General features: G+C 37.1%; 1 protein-coding gene across 10 annotated transcripts in view; it reads left to right on the top strand.

The window, feature by feature from the left end:
• The first annotated feature begins 97 nt into the window (after positions 1–97).
• HYCC2 (hyccin PI4KA lipid kinase complex subunit 2) overlaps positions 98–19,227 on the top strand; it is a 47,313-nt gene continuing 28,183 nt past the window's right edge. For 4 of the 10 annotated variants that reach the window (XM_080669609.1, XM_080669612.1, XM_080669613.1 and 1 more), the window contains exons 1-5: positions 98–187; positions 8,406–8,505; positions 9,601–9,679; positions 11,378–11,479; positions 16,698–16,877. In XM_080669609.1, the coding sequence (XP_080525735.1) occupies positions 9,629–9,679; positions 11,378–11,479; positions 16,698–16,877 (333 nt within the window). In that variant the 5' untranslated portion in view covers positions 98–187; positions 8,406–8,505; positions 9,601–9,628. Of the gene's footprint in view, positions 343–1,206; positions 1,241–8,405; positions 8,506–9,600; positions 9,680–11,377; positions 11,480–12,206; positions 12,263–16,697; positions 16,878–19,227 lie in introns of all 10 variants that reach the window. The other 6 variants (XM_080669614.1, XM_080669610.1, XM_080669615.1 and 3 more) reach the window with 4 other exon arrangements.

The raw sequence follows: 19,227 nt of genomic DNA, 5'->3' as shown, positions 1-19,227 counted from the left end.
TCCTTGTTCGCAGACCGGAATCCTTAGACGCTGCACCGAGGGGAGGGCCGCGGACCTCCTGCAGCCAATAAGTGAGGCTGTTGTTCAACGTGGACTCGGCCAGTGGGAGGGCTGCTTGTTGCGCTGCAGTTGGCAGGCGGCTGCGGGAGGCGGTGGCGGTAAGAAGCGGGAGGCAGCGGGGTGACAGGTAAGCAAGCGGCCGCGCTGTCTTTGGGGGGCGCGAAGGCTCCAGAGAAGGGGTGTTCATCTCCGGCTGCAGGGGCTCTCGAGGGGATCTGACGAGGACGGTCTGGGAAGGTGGCAGCCGCACTGTCGGTGGTTCCGGAACCTTTCGTAGCCCAGGTAGCCGCTGGGAGGGAGGTCGCGAGGAGCAGGCAGCTGAGGCGGGTGGAGGCTGAGCCCGGTGCGGCGACGTGGGGCCTAGGGCGTGGGGGCTGCGGTGGCACCTGCAGAGAGGACGGGCGGGAGCCAGACCGAGTCGTGAGGGCTGGAGGGGTTCCTTGCACGAAGCTCGGACAGAGAAAAGGACGCGGCATTGCAGGCACCTGGGAGGAATCCTAGGGATTGCTCTTCTTATGGGCTATTTCTCCGGGTGGGAAGGGGGAGCGGAGAAGGCAGATATTTACTGGCGGTCAGATCCTTGAAACACTTTGTAACTGTATATTATGTAACCCGTGGCTGTTATTTACCCAAGCAACCAGGTTGTCCCTCTTGGAAGAGGAGGTCTGGTAACCCATTGATGTGTCAGAATAGTTTTTTTCTTTTTTTCTTTCCGTTGGTTTGAGTGCTTTTTACCCCTGCAGGCTGTGGAAGCGTGGAAGCATGAAGGATAGTCACGAAGACCTTATCCCAAATATGGATTTGGGTTGAGAGATTCGTTAGTTTGCAGTTTAGGAATTGATTTTTTTTTTGTTGTTGTTTTTTTAAAAAAATATATTTTATTGATTTTTTTACAGAGAGGAAGAGAGAGGGATAGAGAGTTAGAAACATCGATGAGAGAGAAACATCGACCAGCTGCCTCCTGCACACTCCCTACTGGGGATGTGCCCCCAACCAAGGTACGTGCCCTTGACCGGAATCGAACCTGGGACCCTTCAGTCCGCAGGCCGATGCTCTATCCACTGAGCCAAACCGGTTTCGGCAGGAATTGATTTGTTTTTGAGGGTCAAGGCTGATTACAAATACTTTTTTATTTCTAATCTTCAGGAAAGTGGAGATCCTCAAAAATCTATAGTGGGAGGTAAGTGCAAATTGGAAAATGACTAGAAATCTCATTGTTAGATTTTTTTTTTTAGCCCCTAGATATTGTGGATGTTAAAGACTGAAAGTAACGAGGTGGTCTGAATGGGGAGAGCGAATGCAAAAGTCATCTTTTAAGTAATTTGTTCTGTAAGTCTGAGAAACTAGTTATGGATTATTTCTTGGGTTTAAAAAGTATGCTTTTTGAACCTCTCTGACCGAGGTAAAATGTATTTACAGATATAAATAACTGAATTGCCATGCTTGCACAATGAACTGTACAATTAATATAGGAATTTCATTAAGTATATGTTATGGAAAGACAGACTACATTAAAAACTTGGTTTTGCTCGCCATTGTGCCTCCGTGGTTGAGCCTCGACCTATGAACCTGAAGGTCAGAGGTCACTGTTTTGATTCCTGGTCAGAGCACTTGCCTGGGTTGCGGCTTGATCCCCAGTAGGGGGCGTGCCGAAGGCAGCCGATCAGTGATTCTTTATCATCATTGATCTATCTCTCCCTCTCTTTTCCTCTCTGAAATCAATTTTAAAAATATATATACAATATTTATTTTTTAAAAACCTGGTTTTGTAGCTCACTGGAAAACAGTTTTAAAAGAAGCATTATAAATTTCCAAAATGTAAGCTGATTGAAATGTTGCCTTTAACTTAGAAGATAAGAACTAATATAGTATTAGCAAGTGTACTATAATTTCCCTTTTTCTATTACTAATTTATATTAATATGTCCCAGAACCTAAATCAAAAATTCATCACTTGGTAAGGAGAGGTGGTTCTTTAGATTTTGTTAGTTCTGAAGTGGAGTACTAAGATATTTATCAATGCTTCATATAAAAATTTTGACACTTGCTGTTTCATTGTATTTTTACTTTTTGCATGAATAATACTATCTCAGTCACAAAGAATATTTCTACTTCTAGTTGCAGTTCTGTAGTGTGAGTACCTGTGAACAAATCTGCTTTTATGTAGTGTGTGTGTGTGTGTGTGTGTGTGTGTGTGTGTGTGTGTGTGTGTATTTTATTATGTAATCAGACTACTAGAGCTGTCAGTGGATGATTTTTTAATGGCCAGTAGGTGTCATTGTAGAATACAATGAAGTTGAATATCATTAGAAGTCCACTTTTCTGACACATTTCTGTATTGGAGCTGTTTATAAGGAATTTGAAACATTGGCTGTAAAGAAGTATAATCATTTGTTCTAAATTGCACCTTGAAAGCTTGTTTTTTTTTTTTATATATTTTTTATTGATTTTTTACAGAGAGGAAGGGAGAGGGATAGAGAGCTAGAAACATCGATGAGAGAGAAACATCGACCAGCTGCCTCCTGCACACCTCCCACTGGAGATGTGCCCGCAACCAAGGTACATGCCTTTGACCGGAATCGAACCCGGGACCCTTCAGTCCGCAGGCCGACGCTCTATCCACTGAGCCAAACCGGTTTCGGCGAAAGCTTGTTTTTAAATCCAACTCTCAAGCCATCTTCACATGCAATAGATTTAGTTTATTTGTTTTTAATACACAGTTTTGGCACCTAATAGTAGTTTATTAAGTTCTAGAATGATTAAGATTTTCAGCTTGACTGAGCTTTATAATAGAAAAACCCATGGTACATAAAAAAAAAAAACACAAAAAAAAACACAGCCCTCGCCAGTTTGGCTCACTGGATAGAGCGTCAACCTGTGGACTGAAGGGTCCCGAGTTCGATTCCCAGTCAGGGCACATGCCCAGGTTGCGGGCTCAATCCCCGGTGTGGGGCGTGCAGGAGGCAGTTGATCAATGATTCTGTCTCATCATTGATGTTTCTATCTCTCTCCCTCTTCCTTAATCTCTGAAATAAAAAACAAAACCCAAAACACACAAAAAAACTAAAATGATAAAATATGGGCAGAAAGTCTCCAAACAAGTTATCAGCTGCACAAAATAGTATTTTGTTGTTATTCTTTTAATGCAAGAACAGAGGAATTTTTTGTTTCAGTGTCTGTGACTTCTTAGTTTCTTTTGATGTTCAAAATAGTTTCTTTTTACATTTTTGTCTGGTAAGTAGACTATATTCTTTTCTCAGGATGATGAATTGAACATTTGTCATTGTCTAAAATGTGATGCAGTGGATTTTGGAGGGAGCTGGCACAGAAAGCTCTGAAGGTAGCTTACAGCTGGTGTGAGTACAGCCCCTTACCTGCAGAGCCTTCCACTGCGTTCTTGTCACTTTGTAGCTCTGCTCCTTTTGCCTGCTGTTGACACAGTGTTAAAAATAGAATTGGACCTAATTCAGAAAATCTCCATGAAAGTGGAGAGTTTTACACACACACACACACACAATAATCTAGGAGGCTTTTTTCTTTTTAAGACACATATTTATTATATCATCTCCACTTCCCTTCAGAATCTTAGTGGTAGGGGGAATGTGAAGGAAGATAGATATACATATTTTGAAGAAAAAAATTCCCTAGATATGGTTCACTGCTGGCTTCCACTTACAAATCATTGATCTAATTCAAGGCTCTCTTGTGATATGAACCAGTAATCATAGTTTTTGCTTGAGAGAAAGGGCTGTCAAATCTACCAATATTTTTATAGCTCAATACATTTTCACCATTTAATGTCATAGCTGGGATAGATTTTCTAGCCAGGAGCTAAAGTTGCCAGAAATAAAAATTGTGCTGAATGTTTTGGTTTGGATTAGTTTTTACTTGGCACTTAGCTGCTTTCCACAAACCAAGGTTGTTGGTGTCCCTCGTTAGGGCACCATAATGCCGGGGTTCTTTTCCCACCCTTACAAAGGGTTCAGCATTCTGGAGAAAGGGGCTGCGCATAGATTCAAGGAGTCCAAGGAAAACGGATATTTTTGAAAGGCATTGGGGGTCAGAGGAGCTTCCGCTAAAGGGAACTGAAGACTCTCCTTGTCTCAGGACCCCGTGCTTTTATTAAACACAATTTATCCCAAGGCAAGGTGGAAATATACACTTCAAAGGGTAAGGTATCCAAGAGTACAGAAGCATTATCAGTTTGGGGAATAGCCTACAGCTGTTCAGGTGTTTGGCCAACAGGAGGCAATAAAATGCCCTGAGCTGTCTGGCAGCTAACAGTCCCATTCAAGTTTGGGGGAAGTGCCTTTTAGCCTTTTCCAACAGGTAAACTACATTTGACTCAACCCTGTTGAGCTCCCCAAGTCCCATCAACCTTTTGACGGAACTCTTGTAATTATTACATGCTGGAATTGGTTCTCAGCACAAGGTAATTTCTTTCATGATTCAGACCTGTGTTAATTTGCACAGATATTTACTTTTATCTTGTTCTCTCAATGTATCTGGAAGCTATCTAATTCTAGAATCAAACTACACTTGGAAAATAAGAATTGGAAGTTTTCTCGATTGAAGATCTTTTTACAATATTGCTATGAAACAAAGATGATATACATTTAGCTTTTGTGTAAACACTCAATAATATATAGTAAAACTTGGAATTGTGAATGTGTTGATTTTGACACAGATCCTGTTTAGAAATTCCTGGTTCATCTTTATGAATTCTAGACTTTCTGTTTGGGTATCTAGTTGCCATCAAGACAAGTACTAGAAAAAGTAAATGAGTCAGCTTTAATTTTGGAGAAAGGAGTAAAAACTCAATTATGTAATATATTAAGATATGTGACTTTGATTATTTATAGAATTACTAGAGGCCCAGAGCACGAAATTTGTGCACTGGTGTGGTCCCTAGGCCTGGCCGGCGATTGAAGTGCAAGCGTCTGGCGTGGAAGGGCAGGTCCCAGCTGACCTCTGGGCCCTGGGCAGCACCTGGACCCCTAGGTCCCCGCACACCCTCCCTCCGACTGAGTCATCAGGCCCCCACCCGACTCCCTCAGTGCCTGGGAGCCGGATGGTGGCCCTGGCCCCCACTGCCGCTGCTGGTCGCAGTCTGCAGGGCAATCGGTGGGGTGATCGGGCACTGCTCGGACCCACCTTGCCTGGTGCCGCCTGCTCACCTCCACCATCCCACCGCGGTCCCGCTCGTCAGGGCCCATTGGGGCCAGCAGCGCCTCCACTGCCACCTGCTGCCAGCGCTGCATCGCTGACGCCCGCCATGTTCCACACTGCCCCCTGGTGGTCAGCGCACCTCATAGCGAGTGGTCGAACTCCCAGTCGAGGGGACAATTTGCATATTAGGCTTTTATTATATAGAATAGTTCTTTCTAGGTTTGACATATAACTGCCAGAAAAGTAGTCATAAAATATGATAAATGGCATCAACTTATTGAATGGCAAAGCATTGGTTACAAAAGAGTTATTTTGGTCTATTTGTAAAACACTGAACTCTAAGAAATGTTAGAATCAAATTTACCACTGAACCCACCAATGCTTCCTGAGCCCCCTTTCTGTTGTCCCCCATTCTGGATTCTTCTCTGGAAAAGGCACTTCCTTTTGCCTTCAGTCCACTCCGTACCAATCATTTCATGGGTTCATCCACCTGGCTGAGTTCTCTTTTAATAAGATTTCCTTGTTGAGACGTTTTAAAGAAAAAGTTAAAGAAAAGCACGTCTAATCTAATGAACTATAGATTCAAAAAAAAATTGAGTTTTTTAAAAAAATATGTTTTTAATGATTTTTAGAGAGGAAAGGAGAGGGATAGAGAGATAGAAACATCGATGAGAGAAAAACATCATCAATTGGCTGCCTCCTGAATTCTCCCTATTGGGGGGGATTGAGCCTGAAACCCAGGCATGTGCCCTGACCGGGAATCGAATCATGTCCTCTTGGTTCATGGAATGATGCTCACCCACTGAGCCATACCAGCTGGGCTACTTTTTTTTATTTTATTGATTTTATTGGGGTGCAGATTTTCTATTTTTTCCTGATTTAATCTTGGTAAGTTTTGTGTTTCTAGGAATTTGATTATCCAATTTGTTGGTGTACAATTGTTCACAATACTCTCTTTATAAAACCTTTCTATTTATGCAGAATCAGTAGTAATGTCCCCTCTTTCATTTCTGATTTTAGGAATTTGTGTTTTCTCTTCTTAAAAAACCAGTTTTGGGTTTTAAAATTTTTTCTATTGTTTTCTATTCTCTATTTCATTTATCTCTGTTCTAATCTTTATTATTTTCATCCTTCTGCTAGCCTTGGGTTTAGTTTATTCTTTTTCTAGTTCCTTAAGTTGTAAAGTTAGGTTGTTGATTTGAGAGCTTTCTTGTTTTTTAATGTAAGCATTTATAGCTATACATTTCCCCCTTAACACCACTTTCACAGCATCCCATAGGTTTGGAACATTGTGTTTTTATTATTGTTTGGCTTTAAGTATTTTCTAATTTCCCTTGTGTGTTGTTTAATTTCCACAACCTTGCGAATTTTCCCAGTTTTCCTTCTTTTGATTTCTGTCTTCATCCCATTGTCGTCACGGAAGATACTCTGTATAATACATATCTTCTTAAATCTGTTGAGTGTTGATTTGTAGCCTACATATTGTCTATCTTGGAAAATAGCCCATGTGCACTTCAGAGGAATGTGTATGCTGTTTTTGTCTCATTTTCTCTTAATTTTTGGTTATATTTTTGTTACTATGGATATTTAGTCATTTTTTTATTTTGTGCCAGACTTTTTTTATGAAAGATTCAGAGACAACGTTACCTTCCAGATAGGGTTCCCATTTCTTTCTGTGGCTCAAATGGGTGAAGGGGCTAATTACCTCCAATTAATCAGGGATTGAGCTGTTTTAAAGCTGTGTTAACGTTTAATAAAACTCAGTTTTCCTGTCATTTGCCATGTTGGATTTTCTTCCTTTGTCTTTTTTAATTGAGAGCCTAGTTAGTATCTGTATCATTAGCCCTGAAAGATTGTCAGAGACCCATCTCTACAGAGGTCCCAATCTGCTGCACTGCTTCAAAGTCTGGCAGTGGCCTGGGGCTCATAATTCCCAAGATACTAAAAAATTGAGTCTTCTTGACATGAAGTGCCCCTTCCCAAAGGGGCACTAGTTATGAGTTTCTTGTATATCTTTCCGGAGATATTCTTAGTCCTTTTCAAGACTGTCCCTCACTGCTGAACGTCTCATGAAGTAAAAATCTCATAGAAGAGCCGAAACCGGTTTGGCTCAGTGGATAGAGCGTCGGCCTGCGTACTGAAAGGTCCCGGGTTCGATTCCGATCAAGGGCATGTACCTTGGTTGCGGGCACATCCTCAGTGGGAGGTGTGCAGGAGGCAGCTGATCGATGTTTCTCTCTCATCGATGTTTCTAGCTCTCTATCCCTCTCCCTTCCTCTCTGTGAAATATCAATAAAATATATATATAAAAAAAAAATCTCATAGAAGAGATAAAGTCAGCTGTTGTGGTTGGAGTAGAGAGGTCTTCACACATCTGTAGTTTGAAAAACATTGAATTATAATGATAATTAAATTTCAAGAGATATTTATTGATGTGTTTTTTGTATTTAAAATAACATTGTTAACATATTTTAAAATGTCAATTTTCTTTTGATGTTTTAGATTTAAAATGGTAATACAGTTTTGAATCAAAGAGATAGAACATAATGTGATAAGCAACTATATGAAAAGATTTATCAATTTGTGAGAAAAGTATAACTTTAGCAATTTGAAAATGATTTTCTCTGATCAAAAACCTTTAACATATTTTTGTGACAAAAATTCAAGTAATAGCATTTTCTGTGTTCTTTTTTAAAATGATGAAATTTTCAGTTTTGTAAAACTCATCCAAAAAATGATTTTATAGTCATTGATGCTTATTATTTAAGCTTGGTTTTATACTTCATAATAAAATTTTAATGATTGTTTGCATGTGTGTGTGTATGTGTGTATGATATCACTGTACTATTGGATTAATAGGATTATTGTATGGAAATCTTAATTTTATAGATTATTCAAGTGAGGCTCCAGCTCCAGAAAATTTAAATAACCTATTCAAGATCTTGCCGATAAAAATTTGCAACTAAAACTCAGAGTTCCTTTCTAATTTTTTTTAAAATTAGGTTTGGTAATGGTACACAAGTATATGTTATTATAGAAATTTTTGAGTCTCTAATTATTTCTTAAATTAGATAAACTATTATAACTGTCTTACCAAAATTGTTCTTATTTCTTTGTATTAAATTCTTGGGAATATCTCTCAATATTTTACAGTTTTCTATTTTCATTTTTTTATAGAGTTGGAAAATATTTAAGTCTCAACAAATGAATTCCACACTTGAACTCTGCTGCATTCCTGTGCCACCTCCTCCTTTAGAAAACTGATCTTAGAACAGAGGTAAAAATTATGGAATTTAACTTTTTAAAGGATAAAGAGTGAATTTCCCATACAGTTAGACATATTAGACTTTTTGGTAATCCTTGGTGGATAGCTTCTATTTATTAGGCAATTTTACCTAGGAGACTTGAAAGAATCACATCTTAATGTCTTTGAAATTTATTTTTAAAAGTGTTTTCTATTTAATAGTTGTGTCTCTTAACTTTTTTGTTGTCTAACCTTTACAGTTACTGACTTAATCAAATTTTCTTAGCATAACTGTATTATTTAACTATGTTTACATCAGTGCTGTCCAAAAGAACTTCTGTGATGATATCTGTGTTCTATATCTGTGCTGTCCAATATGGGAGACACAAGCCACATTTAGCTACTAAGTACTTAAATATAGCTAGTGCAACTAAGGAATTGAATCTTTAAATTTTATTTTTTGTTATTATTAGCCACTTGTAGCTAGTGGCTACTGTATTGGATAGTATAGCTCTAGGTTTTTCCTCAGGGAACTTGGTATTTACAATAACAGCACATTTTAAGTGCTTAAGTTTCAGACTTAATCTAAATAGCTTGAAAATTTGCCGTAGCAAAACTCATTTTTTACTATCTCATATGTTGTCCTAATACTTGTGTAGCTTTGTTTAATAAATTTGGTCCACCAGAAGCCCTTAAGAGCAGTTATCATAGTTAGTCTTGCTCACTGATGTGTTAACGTATTTAATCTTTAAAAAAAGACAGCCTGGCTGGTGTAGCTCAATGGTTGAGCATTGACTTATGAACCAGGTGGTCACAGTTCAATTCCTGGGTTTCAGGCTCGATCCCCAGTAGGGGGTGTGCAGGAGGCACCCAATCAATAATTATCTCATTGATGTTTCTATCTCTTCCTTTCCCGTCCTCCCTGAAAGCAATAAAAATATATTTAAAAGAAATAAAACTTCTTTCTTTAAAAAATTTTAGTTTAATTGAGTTCTGTTCTAAAACTAAGCCTTCTTATCTAAAATATATACTAGATGAATTTCTCCTTTAGTAAAAGGCACTCATTTACTTTTGGTAGTTTCTGTAAGTAGTAATGCTATCCTCAATTCAGTGCTCTTTTTCTTTCAGAGATAAGAGTAACAGAAGGTAAAAGAAGATGCTGGGATCTGAACGTGGTGTTGTGGAAGAATGGTTATCAGAATTCAAGGTAAATTGGATTAGGGATAAGTCACAGGGGTCCTCAAACTTTTTAAACAGGGGCCAGTTCACTGTCCCTCAGACCGTTGGAGGGCCAGACTATAGTTTAAAAAAAAAACTATGAACAAATTCCTATGCGCACTGCGGGCCCGGGACGAGTCAGCTGCTAAGCAGGACAGGCAGCGGCACCCAGCAGGCCAGATAAATGTCCTCTGCGGGCCGCATGTGGCCCGCGGGCCGTAGTTTGAGGGCCCCTGGATAAGAATGTGTCATATGATTCTATATGTCAGTAATTCACACAGTAAAAATGCGTTCTTTGGAGAAACTGAAATATGATATGAAGTGGAAATGGCAAAATTTGAAATAACATTTCTGTAGTTGCAACTCTCTAAAAAGACACTGATGTGAATAATGGCTAGAAGATAATATGTAAAAATAAAAATAGTTTGTTAGGATTGATGAGGGGATATATAAATTTTAAAATATTCCACTCAAAGAGGGGAAACCTCCAATTTTTTTTTTTTTTTAAATATATTTTATTGATTTTTTACAGAGAGGAAGGAAGAGGGATAGAGAGCTAGAAACATCAATGAGAGAGAAACATCGATCAGCTGCCTCTTGCACACCTCCTACTGGGGATGTGCCCGCAACCAAGTTACATGCCCTTGACCGGAATCGAACCTGGGACCTTTCAGTCCGCAGGCTGACGCTCTATCCACTGAGCCAAACCGGTTTTGGCGAAACCTCCAATTTTTAATAAGGCATAGAAATAGGATTTTTGCCTTATGTTTTATTTCCTGTAATTTAAAATCATTCATTGATTTGAGTGAAAACTATAATTACTAACATTATGGAAATAAGTGTTTTATAAACATAAAATGCAAGAATTAAAATATATCTAAACTGCCTGGCCGGTGTGGCTCAGGAACCAAGAGATCACTGGTTCGATTCCCGGTCATGGCACATGTCTAGGTTGCAAGCTTGATCTCCAGTAAGGGGCGTGCAGGAGGAAGCCAAAAAGATGTTTCTATTTCTCTACTTCCCTCCCTTTCTCTCTAAACAATCAATAAAAACATTAAAATATATCCTTAACTACTTTTTTAGACTAGATTAGTTTAAGATGACCCATTTCAGCAAATCTTGGTTATAATATGTGATTTCTAATCACTTTTATGGTTTAATGGTTAAAATTATACAGGGTGGGGCAAAAGTAGTTTTACAGTTGTAATAAAAATAAATAATACAATAATTAATTAATAATAATACAAGAATAAACTGTGTTTCAAGTACTCACAACTGTAAACCTTCTTTTGCCTCACCCTGTGTACTATAACTATTTGTTTTATTAACATTCATGGTTATTTCTTGTATTAATTTTTAAAAAATATATATTTTTATTGATTTCAGAGAGGAAGGGAGAGAAACATAGAGAAAATCGTGGATCAGCTGCCTCCCGCATGCCCCCCACTGAGGATCGAGCCCACAACCTGGGCATGTGCCCTTGACCAGAACTGAACCCAGGACCATTCAGTCCCCAGGCCAATGCTCTATCCATTGAGCCAAACTGGCCAGGGCTTAATTTTTTTTCTTAATTGACTCTTATAAATATTTTCAAGAGGAACTCCTTTAAAATAAAGTTTTTGACTTCCCAATTAATAAGTTCACTTTTGTTTTCCTTTAATTTTTTTTTTTTTTTTTTTTTTTTTAGGCATTACCTGACACTCAGATCACCAATTATGCAGCAACTTTACATCGGAAAAAAACATTGGTACCAGCCCTCTACAAAGTTATTCAAGATTCAAATAATGAGGTAGGAGAGTTTATAAGAAAAATAATTTCAACATAATAAAATGAAATATGTGTACTAAAGCACATACATTTAAGTTTTATAGTTTCCCCTACTCTTTTTTTTAAATTCTTCTTAAGGAACTGGAAAACGTTTTCTGCTATTTTTCATTCTGATAGTTGCTTTGGCTTTCCTCATGCTCTCTCTCTCAATATTTTTAAATGTTTTGATCAAATTGGTTCCTGCTGAGGACAGTATATTTTGATTCTTCATCTGAGTGACCATCGTTTTAGTAGATTATTTGTTTAATTCGAAACTTTCCTTTGTTTCCTTTTCTGGAAGCCAAATTTTAACCATACACTGATTGAGATTTATTTATTTTATTTTAAGTATTCTTTGCAGTTATTTTATTGACAATATAGAACTATATGTATAATCACCCTAATCAGTGAACTTAGACTGGTAACATAAAATGATACTGCTAGTAATTTAGCTTGAAAATTATCAGAGAAGGCATATTTTAGCCTAGTCAAGATTAATAAACTTAAAATTAGAGTTTTCTTTTATTCAGTTTGTCATAAAAGGAAAAAAATCCAGCTATTGAATCTATTTGTTAATTTATGCAAAATACACGCATTATCTTTTCATTAACACAATAGTTATGACATACAGTTTTTCACCACTGGACTCATGTATGCTTTAAAGTGAAAATGAAAGGAACACACAGGAAAGTAGCTTCTTATCTTCCCAGATACAGCCTCCACGAGAGCCTCTGCTGTGTACTGGAGTGAGTTTGAAGAAGTTCAGGTAATCATCTCCTAACCAGCAGCTTAACTTAAAGTGCATCTTCATTTTTGTCCAATCACTAAAAGCTTGCTTATTGACCTCTTTCTTTCCTATCTCCTAAACTTGGATTGGCTCTCAGTTAGACTTGCATCTGTTACCTTGTATAGCAGCAATTACAGGATTCATTTGCTTCTTTATCTCTTGCTGTGTATTTATGAATGTTTTATAACTTCAGATGTGGTAATGTACATATATGCATATCCTTGGTGAGGCGTTTTCAAAATTCTGTTTGAATAATGAATGTGTGTATTCCCCACCCTCTGTTTTGCACTGTCTTAACATTTAAGCTTTGCTTATTAAAATTTGTTTTATGCTTTCTCTTTAGATTGTAAGCTCTTCATGGGCAGTAGTCATATATTCTATATTTGTTATTTCATAGAATCTAGTATTTTATCATCTACATAATGAACACTTAATATTAATTAGAAGAATAGTGAAATACAAAATGAGATTCTAAAATGCTGTCATTTTTATTGGGACTCACATTCCCTGGTTAGAGCACTGTCCCCTATACCAAATAGGTGGCGGGCTTGGTTCCTGGTCAGGGCACATGCTTAGGTTTTGGGTTTGATTCCTGATAGGGGCTCAGATGGGAGGTAACCGGTCAATGTTCCTCTCTCCCCACCCCCTTCTCGCTCTCTAAAACAAAATCGATAAAATCATATCCTCGGGTGAGGATTAAAAAAAATATCAGTTTCCTTGATTCAGTTATACGTGGAAGATAGGACATTTAAAAAAGTTATATTGCTGCCGAAACCGGTTTGGCTCAGTGGATAGAGCGTCGGCCTGCGGACTGAAGGGTCCCGGGTTCGATTCCGGTCAAGGGCATGTACCTTGGTTGCGGGCACATCCCCAGTGGGGAGTGTGCAGGAGGCAGCTGATCGATGCTTCTCTCTCATCGATGTTTCTAGCTCTCTATCCCTCTCCCTTCCTCTCTGTAAAATATCAATAAAATATATTTAAAAAAAAAATAAAATAAAAAGTTATATTGCTGAAACCGGTTTGGCTCAGTGGATAGAGCGTCAGCCTGTGGACTGAAGGGTCCCAGGTTCGATTCCGGTCAAGGGCATGTACCTTGGTTGCGGGCACATCCCAAGTAGGGGGTGTGTAGGAGGCGGCTGATCGATGTTTCTCTCTCATCAATGTTTCTAACTCTCTATCCCTCTCCCTTCCTCTCTGTAAAAAATCAATAAAATATATTAAAAAAAAATAAAAAAGTTATATTATTTTATATTGTAATACTTCAAACAATTAATGTGTCAGACCTTGTCATGGCTAGAAATGGAAAAATTATAACTTTAGAGATTCAAGGTCAAGGCCCAGCAGTCAGCATAATCAGCCAGTTGACAGGTCTATCCATTCTTTTCTCCTGTCAGGTCATAAGGTTCTAACTATGTGTTCATACTTAAAAACAGAACATTAAGCTCTGTAGAATCATTAATATATAGAACATTAATCTCTACGCCAACATATTGCTTTACTTTTCTCATTTCCCTCCTTCCAGATACCTTAGTCACTCTAGCAGTTCTTCCACTTCAAGGAGACCTCCAACTTTCTGCACTTTAAATGCAAAACTAAAAATCTCTTACAGTCTTATTTCTTTGGTACACTGTTTAACTGTTCATTTTACACTTTTCTCATATTCTTACCCTCCTTTCTCCTTATTTTCAGCTTGCTTTTTATGTCATTAAAAAAGAATAAAGTAGTTGGGAGCTCTCTTATTTTCCCATTCAAATATATCAGCATCTCTACCCATCCTCTCCTGCCTTTTCTGCTGTTCAGTAGATGAAGTATCCTAGTGCAATGGTCGGCAAACTTAGTCAACAGAGCCAAATATCAACAGTACAATGATGGAAATTTCTTTTGAGAGCCGAAAACCGACTTCTGCGCATGGACCATGAAGTTTCAATCACATTGTACATGCACGCCCACACGTGGTATTTTGTGGAAGAGCCACACTCAAGGGGCCAAAGAGCCGCATATGGCTCGTGAGCCGCAGTTTGCCGACCACTGTCTTAGTGTATTAAAGGCCATCTCTTTCACTTAGGCCTGGATCCCATCTTCCCTAGCCATCTCAAAGATTGCTCCTTTAATTATCTCCTCTCTTTCCTCCATGATTGATTTTTTCCCCCCTTTCCTGATGAATGGAGTATGGCAAAGAACCATATTCTATTTTTTAAAAGCCTTATTTGATTTGCTTTTTTATTATCTACCCCATTTTGTTGTCTCTTTTCACAGATGAACCTTATAAAGTATTGCTTATCTGTAATTTCTTTCTATTTGACCTCTTTTCCTCACCTCACATTCTCTTTAACCTAAATTGGGCTTCAGTGTCCTTTATTCCAGCCAGATTGTCTCAGTGTGTTCATCAGAGAGCATGTCTCTTAGTAATTATTTTATCAAACTGTTTGCTAAATTTGGGGAATGTGTCAGTTATTCTTAAGCTTTATTTTTTTTTAACCAGAGGAAAATGACTTTTAACACCTTTTGATGTGGGTGATAATTTCATTTAGGGGAGGTCAGAGTCATGTATAATACTGAGAAACTGAGAACACAGTGGCCTAATACATATGCTTGGAATTAAAGATTTTTAACAGATCTTTAATTCCAGGTCTTCCAGGTCTGGCAAGTTTTTAACAGTCTTATTTTGCAGTGGTATCTGATTAAAAGTTACTGGATTTCCAGCCACTCTTCCTCCGACTTTTAAAAAAAGGCAGAATAATAATTTTCCTCAGTCTGTTTTTCTTTATAATGCTTAATTAAAATATAGTCTCCTACATGTAGTTTTTGCTACTGAGGAAGGAAATTAAGATCTTTCTAAAATAAACAAATCATAATACTGTCCCATGGACAATAACATTTAGAGAAGGTAAAAAAAAATAGAGAAGGTAATTTTAGGATCTTTTACTAAAGAGGAAAGTAGATTTAAAAGATACATATATATATGTTTAGGGAGTATTTAAGATCTTGCTCCCCAGCATATGTCATCAGTTTGGTTCAAATAAACTTATAAAAATAAAAACCTTGTGTGTGTGTGTGTGTGTAAATGTGTGTAATAAATTTATAAGAGCAACAATCTTTAATTTCCCGAAAGACCTGAATATTATTGTCAGCATTTTAAAAAAATGCCACCAATTGACTATTTTCAAAAGTATATTTCTTATTGGCACTATGTGGAATATACTATTTGTAATTAAACAACTCTCACCTCCTACTCCATCTTTGCTGTAATATAAGAAATGTGGTGTAATGGGAACATCAACCTGGTGTTGGAAGACCTGAATTCTAGTGTCTTCCTACACCACTAAACTCTGTGTCCTTGGCAAATTGTTTGATCTAAACTTCAGTATAAGGAGAAAGTTGGAATGTTTTTTAAGATTTTGAATACAATGATAGTGATTTCACATAAAGGGGTTAGTAGTTACTAAACTAGGATGTGTGTGTATAAATTTTTTTTAGCTTTAGTTGTTCCTTAAGAGCTAAGTTTATCTCATCTAAATATGTTATGTGTGCAATAGGATAAGTTGACTTTTAATTTACATTGTGAAAAAAAGTGGCTTTATTCTAGAATGTTTGATTAAACTAGTGTTACATTTTAAACATTATAGTTTCCTGTCAGTGTCTGCATTTTAAAATCATAGTTTTGTTTAGTCTGCAATTATTCCAAAGAAAACATTCTAAATCGGCAGTACATGCTTAGGGAAAAGGGGAAGATTTATTTAAACCGATCATTTTCTTCATTTTTCAAGGTCATGAAGTTCCTTGTAAGTCATATTGTGTGATATCTTATGAAGAATTATCCAATTAGACATTGGAAAAACTATTTCTGTAGAATTTCCTGCTTTTCAAAATATTTCAAATAAATATAATTAGTAGAATTTATCAGTCTCTTATTAGCTAGCATTAATTTAAAATATTAGCATTTTGGATGTCCACATATTACATATTGCAAAATCCCTTTCTCTACTGAGTGGTATATAATTTATTTAAATCATAGTCTTAAATTGATATTTAACTTTCAACAAGATCATTTGAGATTATTTTCTTTCAATAGAAACATTTTTAAAATGGAGGATACTAAGGGTTGTTAAGAACAGAAAAGGAAACTTGTTAAATATAAGTTGGTACATTGATTAAGGAACTAAATTAAGTAGTATAGTGTATTAAAAGTTACGTTGACATTATATGGCCACAAAGTACTTCTTATAGTTAGTATATTGGTCAGTTTAATATGTAATCTCTCTACATAGAGATTAAGATTTTGGTTGTACTGGTTCAAAATATGCAAGAATTATGTTGAGAATTTAGTTTAGAAATATAAGTATATGTGCCTTTAAAAAAATCCAGTTATATCCAAAATAATGGAAATAACTAATGCACTTTATTTTACTTTTAGCTCCTGGAACCTGTCTGCCACCAGCTGTTTGAGCTCTATCGTAGTTCTGAAGTTCGACTTAAGAGATTCACGCTGCAGTTCTTGCCAGAATTGATGTGGGTTTATTTACGGCTTACAGTTAGCCGAGACAGACAGAGTAATGGTTGCATTGAAGCACTTCTGTTAGGAATTTATAATTTGGTAAGTTGAAAGTGATAGTTTGGGAAATTTTAAGTATTTTTTAAAGTCCTCTGAAATTATACTTAAAGAATATTTAGAAAAATTGAAATGTCTATTGAAAAATTTGAGTTAATTAAATTGAGCACAAGAGAACTTAAAAAAAAAAATCCCATTGCAACAACAACAACAACAAAAAGATACCTAGGAATAAACTTAACCAAGGAGGTAAAAGACCTGGATTAGGAAAACTATAGGACATTGAAAAAGAAATAGAGGAAGATACAAACAAATGGAAATGTATACCATGTTCATGGATTGGAAGAATTAATATCATTAAAATGTCTATACTACCCAAAGTAATCTATAAATTCAACACAATCCCTATTAAATACCAACGGCATACTTCATATAACTAGAAAAAAATACTCCAAAAATTTATATGGCACCATAAAAGACCCCAAATAGCTGCATAATCTTGAGAAAGAAGAACAAAGTTGGATATCAAACTATGCTACAAAGTAATTATCAGCAAAACAACCTGGTACTAGCAGAAGAATAGGCATATAGACCAATGGATCGTAACAGAGACCCCAGAAATTGACCCACACCATTATGGTCATTTAATATTTGACCAAGGAGGCAAGATCATACAAAGGAGTAAAGACAGTCTCTTTAACAAACGGTGTTGGGAGAACTGGAGAGACACATGCAAAAAGATGAAACTAGACCACCAACTTACACCATACACAAGAATAAACTCAAAATAGATAAAAGACTTAACTGTGATTAAAGACCCCAAGAATCAAACCAAAGATCTGAAATATGAGGAAACAAAAAACACCCAACCAGAAAAACAAAAAGAAAAAAGAATCCAAAAATATGAAGATAGTGTAAGGAGCCTCTGGGACAACTTTAAGCGTACCAACATCCGAATTTTTGGGGTGCCAGAAGAGAGAGAGCAAAATATTGAAAACCTATTAGAAGAAATAATGACAGAAAACTTTCCCCACCTGGTGAAAGAAATAGACTTACAAGTTCAGGAAGCACACAGAACCCCATACAAGAGGAATCCAAAGAGGACCACACCAAGACACATCATAATTAAAATGCCAAGGGCAAAAGACAAAGAGAGAATCTTGAAAGCAGCAAGAGAAAAACGGTTAGTTACCTATAATGGAGCACCCATACGACTGTCAGCTGATTTCTTGGCAGAAACTATGCAGGCCAGAGGGAGTGGCAAGAAATATTCAAAGTGATGAACAGCAAGAACCTACAACCAAGATTACCCAGCAAAGCTATCATTCAGAGTTGAAGGTCAGATAAAGAGCTTCACAGACAAGAAAAAGCTAAAGGAGTTCATCACCACCAAACCAGGATTACATGAAATGCTGAAGGGTATTCTTTAAGAAGAGGAAGAAGAAGAAAAAGGTAAAGATAAAAATTATGAACAACAAAATGACATCAAATACATACCTACCAACAAGTGAATCTAAAAATCAAGTGAATGAAAAATCTGAAGAACAGAATGGACTGGTGAATATAATAGAATCAGGGGCATAGAAAGGGAGTGGACTTACAATTCTCAGGGGGAAGGGGGTGTGAGGGGTGCGGGAAGAGATTGGACAAAAATCTTACACCTATGGATGAAGACAGTGGCGGGTGGTAAGGGCATGGGGTGGGGTGGGGAATCAGGTGGAGGGGAGCTATGGGGGAAAAAAAGAGGAACACCTATAATCTGAACAATAAAGATTTATTTAAAAAAAAAAATAAAATCCCTGAAGAAAAAAAAAAAAGACAAATGTAAGGCATGAAACCATAAAAATCTTAGGAGAAAACAGGCAGAAGTGGAATTTTTGCCAATATATCTCCTAGGGCAAAGGAAACTAAGAAAATAAGCAAATAGGACTACATCAAAATAAAAAGCTTCTGCACAGCAAAAGAACTCACCATCAAAATGAAAAGGGAACCCACTGTATGGGAGAACATATTTGCCAATGATATATCTAATAAGGGGTTAATATCCAAAATATATAAAATACTCCTACCACTCAACAAAAATAATCCAATTAAAAAAATGGGCAGAAGATCTGAATAGACATTTCTTCAAAGAGGACATAACAAATGGCCGAGAGACATGAAAATATGCTCAAAGTCACTAATCAGAGAAATGCAAATTAAAATGACAATGAGATATCACCTCACACCTGTCAGAATGGCTATCAGCAAAAAATCAACAAACAAGTGTTTGTGAGGATGCGGAGAAAAGGAAACACCAGTTCACTGCACCTCACAATAAATAATATTCTTCTGAACCAGCTGCTCTAAGTATTACCCCTTCAAAAGTTATTAGAAAACATTTGCATCACTAGAA

The sequence above is a fragment of the Plecotus auritus genome (assembly GCF_963455305.1).
Source record: "Plecotus auritus genome assembly, chromosome: 5".
Taxonomy (NCBI): Eukaryota; Metazoa; Chordata; class Mammalia; order Chiroptera; family Vespertilionidae; genus Plecotus; species Plecotus auritus.
Note: the sequence above shows the minus strand (reverse complement) of the source record. Positions and strands in the feature narration are given on the sequence as shown.